At 35.0% G+C, this 6,896-nt stretch overlaps 1 protein-coding gene and 1 pseudogene across 1 annotated transcript; one reads left to right on the forward strand and one right to left on the reverse strand.

Annotated features, from left to right (window-relative positions):
* On the forward strand, positions 287-3,418 carry LOC109843813. The gene is made up of 2 exons (XM_020412775.1): positions 287-805; positions 891-3,418. Exons 1-2 carry the CDS (start codon positions 730-732, stop codon positions 3,185-3,187), a joined length of 2,373 nt encoding a protein of 790 aa, XP_020268364.1. The 5' UTR covers positions 287-729; the 3' UTR covers positions 3,188-3,418.
* LOC109841562 overlaps positions 6,404-6,896 on the reverse strand; it is a 29,654-nt pseudogene continuing 29,161 nt past the window's right edge.

Genomic DNA, 6,896 nt, shown 5'->3' on the forward strand with positions numbered 1-6,896 from the left:
TAAATGTTTCACTCGTAAAAAAGTCAAAGGAATTTTGTAGAGGCAGTTGGACCTCCTGCAGTTCTATCAATGCAAATAGTACCAACTAATTTTTTTAACTCTTAAAAAATATAAAAAAAATTAAAATAAAAAAAATCATTGAAGAGGTCTTCCTATACTTAGGCAAATAGTATAAGGATACATCTGAACAATTATAACTACGAGGGGTCTATCGGCAATTGGGTGATACTGTAGGATGTTTATCTTCAATTAACCCAACTAATTATGCAAGAAATATATCTTTCACTATCTTTTACCTCAATAACCTCCTTAAGGCTCCATATAATCGAATTGAAAGTCACATCATAATTTTCCTCTTCTTATACGGATAATATGATCTGACATTAACCCGACCCGTTCCCACTCCCTCCCCACCACCCAATGACTCGGCAAGAAGCAATTTTTATGGCGCGTGTTTTTGTTTAGTTTAAATTTCTTTCTTTAAAATAGTTTTGAATAGCGTTTGGTCCTCATATAAGATGAACTTTTGACCGTTGGTTTCTTTCTTCATCCATCTTCTCACCTTTGATTGAAATTATGGGTTACGAGTGCTTTTTAGCGTCTCCATTCTGTATGATGCACACTACTTGTTCGACGAAATGCTTCAACGAACAGCTAACAACTTTGGACCTATTGGATGCTGTTGAGATCTAACTGTTTGATTTTGATTTTGATTTTTTTTTGGGACAAATGTGGTCCTTCTTGAATCGGCAAGGAATAATAAAATTCGCAGCTTATCTTTTTGGCCCATCAACATTGAGAACAGGTACAAGATTTGCTTCTATTGTTTTTCAACAGATAAAATTTAATTTACAATTGAAATGAATGATTTCATAATATTTTCATTATAGGGAAGTGTTTTCGAGTTTCAAGATCGTATATGTCAAGCTTCCTTCCTGAAGAACTTGAGAACAATAATGAGAGCAAGAGCACAACAACAATGTCTCTAGCGAAGAGCTTGGCTTGCCTTCCCGATGAAGCCTTGGTCCCTAATAAGCATAGAGACCGAACCCGTGTAGAAATGAAGAGATTGATCGAGCTTCGAATTAAGAAGAGGGTAAAATCCCAGTATTCAAACGGAAAATTTTATAATCTTATGGAGAAAGTCATTGCCAAGGCTGACACTCTCCAAGATTCTTATGATATAATCCGCCTCAATTCTAATGTTGAATTGGAAATGCATAGAGATGAGATATGCTTCAATTCAATGGCACAACAGCTTGCAAGTGGGGGTTTTGATGTTCAAGGGAATGTTCTGGAAATCGGTGTGAAGTGCGGAATGAGAGAGTCGTTGATTCTTCCTAGGCTAAAGTTGAGAGTTATTCAAGAAGCGATTAGGGTAGTTCTGGAGATTATTTATAGGCCACATTTCTCTAAGATTTCACATGGGTGTCGAAGTGGAAGAGGTCATCGGTCAGCTCTGAATTCTATATGCAAAGAGCTCCAGAAGTCGGATTGGTGGTTCACTCTACACCCGAACAAAGAAATAGATGATAGTGTTCTCTCCAAGTTAATATTGCTCATGGAGGAAAAACTCAAAGATGATCAATTGACTGGATTTGTACGTCGCATGTTTGATGCTAAAGTTCTAAACTTGGTGTTTGGTGATTTTCCAAAAGGTCATGGGCTTCCTCAAGAAGGAGCCCTTTCGCCTATTTTGATGAATATTTATCTCGATAGCTTTGATTGTCAAGTGTTCCAAATGTCCATGAGATATGAAAGTCTTGGTCCTGAATCTGGCGCCAATAAAGATAGCACAAGCTCAAAATTACGCAATTGGGTTCGAAGACAGATAAAACACAATAATGTGCAATCAGAATATTTTGAAGCAGTAAGGATATATGTTTGTCGATTCATGGATGAGATATTTGTATCAGTTTCAGGTTCCAAAGATGTTGCCCTTAATATAAAGCTTGAGATGGTTAATTACCTAAAGAACTCATTATATCTAGATGTAGAAAACAGAGAGGACATATCAAAAGTTAGAGATAATCTTCGAGGAGTGCAGTTTCTTGGATCAGTTCTTCGGGTTATACGTAAAGAGAATGATGCAGTTAGAGCTGTGCACAAATTGAAGGACAAGGTGAGGCTTTTCGCTTCTCAAAAGCGAGAGATTTGGGATTCATTGAATGTTAGGATTGGTAGAAAATGGCTAGCACATGGATTGAGGAGAATTAAAGAATCGGAGATTAAGGCACTTAATCTTAGCACTCCGCAATTGGATCATATCTCTCAATTTCGTAAAGATGGCATGAAAACCGATCATTGGTTCAAGTCATTAATCAAGATTTGGATGCAAGATGTGAAAGCTGACGGTGAAGCTAATGAGGAGGTAGTCCTTTCTAAATACATTGCTGAGCCTTCATTACCACAAGATTTGAGAGAATCTTTCTATAATTTCCAGAATCAAGTTGAAAACTATGTCTCAACAGAGACAGCTTCAACTCTTGCCTTACTACCTGCAGAGATTGAAACAGAAACAATGGTTACTAGAAGGGAGGCACCGATTAGTTATATAACAAAAAGCCTTCATCGTTATGGACTTGTCACTATTGAAGGATACCCAAGGTATATTTCTGCTTTAATACTAAAAGATGACAATCTAATCATAAGTTGGTACTCAGGACTTGTTTATAGATGGCTTAAATGGTACAATGAGTTTGATAATTTTGAAGACATTAAGCTCCTTATAGTTGAGTGTGTCAGGAAATCATGTATTAAAACTTTGGCAGCTAAATTTCGGATTCATGAGAGTTTGATAGAGAGGAAATTCGAATCAGAGATTAGTGAAATTCCTATGACACAAGATATTGAGACCAATGTGACAGGAAAAGATGAAGAAGATGAAGATGAGGGTTTGATGTATGGGATTTCTCATTCTGGGCTTTGTTTGTTAACGCTGTCGAGAGTTAGGGTGCCAATGAGGATGAATTGTTTTGTGATGGGCTGTAATGTTGAATCGCCGAGTATGTATATAATTCATGTGAAGGAGAGGCAAAGATTTCCAGGATGGAGTACAGGGTTCTCTAGTTCGATACACCCAAGCTTGAATGCAAGAAGAATTGGTATTTGTAACCAGCATGTTAAGGATTTATATCTGGGTCATATATCTCTCCAATCTATAGAGTTTGGAGTTTTGAGCAGGTAGCACCTTCAGGCTTCGAGATATTTCAGCTTTCACAAGGCATATACTTATGATTGCTGTGGCCTGATAATTCTTAGTCAATACCAGCATCTGTTATATCAGTAATTAGAGGTATTTATTTCAGATTTCATTATTTTCTGTAATATCATTTTTTTCAGCATCCATAATTTAATTTTCAATTTTCAGTGACATTATGACCATATTGTAAGTGACTACCTAATCTTTATAATATATCTGAAAACAATGACATCTCTCCCTAAGTTTTTGGTTTAAATTTGTTATTTGCTATGTTTGCATATTCTGTCAAAAATTTATCCGACAAAGACTGAAAGTTATAATTTCTTACCTGGAAGGAATTCAGTATAGTATTATTTCTTGTCAGTTATCAACTGATCTCGCTTCGACACTTTCAAGTATAACTTCTACTAATTAGTGAGTGCATGAAATATTTTCAAGGCTTAAATCCTTAAGCCAAAGCCTCAATAGGTTGAGTACCTAAATTTTTTGAACTTACACTATGACGAGGTCATTGATACTCTCTTGTTGCTAATTTCTATTTGCCTCCATATAGTTTCTCCCCTCCTATTAATTTCATTTATCTGAGATGGTGGTGTTTAACATGTTCCACTTTGGTCTTCATCTTATTTTCTGCGAATTTCAGTAGTATTCTATTTCTTTCTGCTTATGATTCGCGTGTTTTAATATCTTTTATGTGCATGTGCTAATAGATTTGAATGTTTTCATTTTCTGATATAATTATCGTTATAATTCTACATTTTATGAATTTCCATTTTTTTGTATTGTTTTAAAAGGTTTATACCTTCACCTACTTTAATAAGCTCAGGAATACTCTCCTATAGGGCTCCCTGATCCAGAGATAGATCCAAACTTAGCATAAGGAATGGCCCTCCCTTCATACATGTCACTCTTCAAAATATGGTGCATGAAGCTCATCAATAGGCACATAAACTATTTCCTTCATTTAATCCAAGTGATCTTTTGAGATGTGAGGCTCTTACTTAGAGAGTCAGATCATATGTGGCTTCTATTATTGTCCTACCACATAATACATAAAGATATGGGCATATTATCTGCATTTTTCAATTTTAAAAGGTTGCAGACACTATCTTTGTCAAAAGCTTCCAAATAGTGCCAGAAGCTTGCAGACATTTTCTAAAGCAGTTTAGTGAAATATACGGGACAAAATTATGTGCATGTGTACAACAGTACAAGGAAACAAAATGAGGACGGGATCATTCGAAAATAACTGGATATCATATATTTATGGAAAATTTTATTGGTGACAGTGATTCTTCTATTTTATTATCATTATTATTTTATAGCAAGGCTTCCCTTATCAATGTGGGCTTACTACAGGCCAGTTTGGTATTGCTTTTTTTAGGGTGTTTCTGCCTATTTTTTTGAGAAGCACTTAATAATTATGGTTGGTGAAAATTTTTTTGCATGCTTATTGAAATTACTTCCGCTTTTAAAGGGTTTCTTTTAGAAGCAACCACATGATGCTTTTTAAAAACAGCTTCTGCTTTTTTTTAGTTTATATACCATGTATTACATTTATCTTTTGACAATAATCTTTAAGCACATTTATAAGTTACATCTATAGACTACTTTATATAAACAACTTATTATAAGGTTTAGTAATACCAAACTGACCCTACATACCCAAGATTGAAGTAATCAATTTTCTGACTTGATCAATTGATTGAATTTTTCGTACTTATGTGATATGTTTTTTTTTTTGACAATTTTGTTATTATGTACTTTACGTGTCCTATATATATACTACACAATTTTCCTCTCATTTTGTATACAAAAAGATGTGTAGAACAATTTTCGATAGTTCATGCTGTTTTTCTAACCATGATAGTTTTCTCTATCGAAAAAATTATATGTAATTTTGTGCATAACCGATAAAATCCATAGTCATTTTGTGAAATTTATCCAAAAAATCCAAACAGTTAGGGAAAAAAAGAAAAGAAAAGAAAAGAAAGAAGTTGTCCCACATGTTGATGGAGATAAAAAGACCCACCCAGTGGCGGAGCCACATAGATGGGTGGGGGTGCCTTGGCGCCTCCAACATTTTTCATATTTGGTCCTCAGTCTCTTCGTGCCTAAAATATTTCATATTTTGATATTAGTCCTTCAATCATTGATTTTGTTATTAGGTTCCCTCAAATGCTTAAGTTAATTAAAATTAACCACTCAAATCACTGAAATTGCTATTAAGTTCTCCAATTTCTAGAGGTTGTTGTTTCAAATTAATCATGACGATTGACAGACCTAATTGCATTTTTATTTATTTGATGGACTAATGATTTAATAACTTAACAATTATGGAAGCTGGAAGCAATTTGAATAATTTGAGGGATCAATTTCAAAATATTAAAGATTGAAGAGAGTAATTTGAGAAAAACCCTTTTTATGAATACATAAGTAATAACTCATGCATGTATTTTGAATTCTTATATTCAAAAGATCTGACAACAGAGCAATAGGTATGTATAACTGAAATGAAAATGAAAGGCACATCCTTTTGCATTCATTTATGTTCATCATTTTCTGAAATAAAAAAAAGGTCATTTCTGAAGATGACAGAGATTCTAACAGTCAGGAGACAAAATAATACTCTTGCATTATATGGTGGGCGAGGAATTTCACACCGCATTCCTTGGTTCCAGCTGAAGCCAAAAAAACGAGGCAGGTGTACAAGGAAACATTGTACAGATTTGGACCTGTTGAAAACATACAAATACATAATTTTCTTTTCAAATATATCTCTCTCAGCTACTAGTTAAGGCGTCAAATCCATGAGAGCAGCAAGTTTGATCACTGCTGCTAAAGATTCACTAGTTTGTAGGGTTCAATATGGAATCTTAGATATCAGACAAGTGATTATTTGTGAGGCCGCAAAGATCAATGAATTGACATATAGTAGGTTAACATACTGGGACTAAATTGAGTTTAAGAGATCAACCTTCAATTGGATGATGAGTCCAACTAAGTTAAGCCAGACGCTCATCAAGGAATCATTGCAGAGCAGGACTCCATCTCATATTTGTTAGATAGAATCCAACAATTGAAGAGAATTATTACTGCAGCACTCTAATCCGAAATAAAAGGGCAAATACAGCAACAAACTTCAGATTTTAAAGACAGCACGTACACAAACACATTTACAAAGTACACACTTTCCTTTTCTTCTTTAACTAAATAGCAACTCATCTACAGGACACAAAAAATATATAATACAAGCCTGCAATGGTGCCTGCAATCACATAAAATTTACTATAGACATCAGTAGCAAAACCTATAAATTATGTACAAGGCCAGATTAATATGGCCAAACATCATCATCATCATCATCATCATCATCATCTCATCTCCAGGCTATGACCAAGCTCTTGTCCGAAGACTGTTGAGAAGCTCTAGAGGGCTGAACAACAGGGAGATTTGGGATTGAAGGAAATGGTTCAGGTATGGATACTGGCTTCTTTCGGTAGGTAAAAGAGAGGTCTTTGTTTGCATCAAGAGCAAGGAGCTCCGATTCTTCGAGGCCTTTTGCTGGTCCTAGGCTGCATCTCTCAGTGGAGTGCTTAACCAAGGCATCTCTGAATTTCTTAATCTGCAGCAGCAAGAGAAAAAAAAATCAACAACCCATGCCTCAAAACTTTAAAGTTAAAGATTCATGCTC

This window comes from Asparagus officinalis, chromosome 5 (assembly GCF_001876935.1).
Source record: "Asparagus officinalis chromosome 5, Aspof.V1, whole genome shotgun sequence".
NCBI classification, from domain to species: domain Eukaryota; kingdom Viridiplantae; phylum Streptophyta; class Magnoliopsida; order Asparagales; family Asparagaceae; genus Asparagus; species Asparagus officinalis.

Coding starts and splice junctions, on each gene's coding strand:
- LOC109843813 (XM_020412775.1), top strand. CDS start 730: ATGTGGTCCTTCTTGAATCGGCAAGGAATAATAAAATTCGCAGCTTAT. Junction 806..890: donor CCCATCAACATTGAGAACAG/GTACAAGATTTG, acceptor TTTTCATTATAG/GGAAGTGTTTTCGAGTTTCA.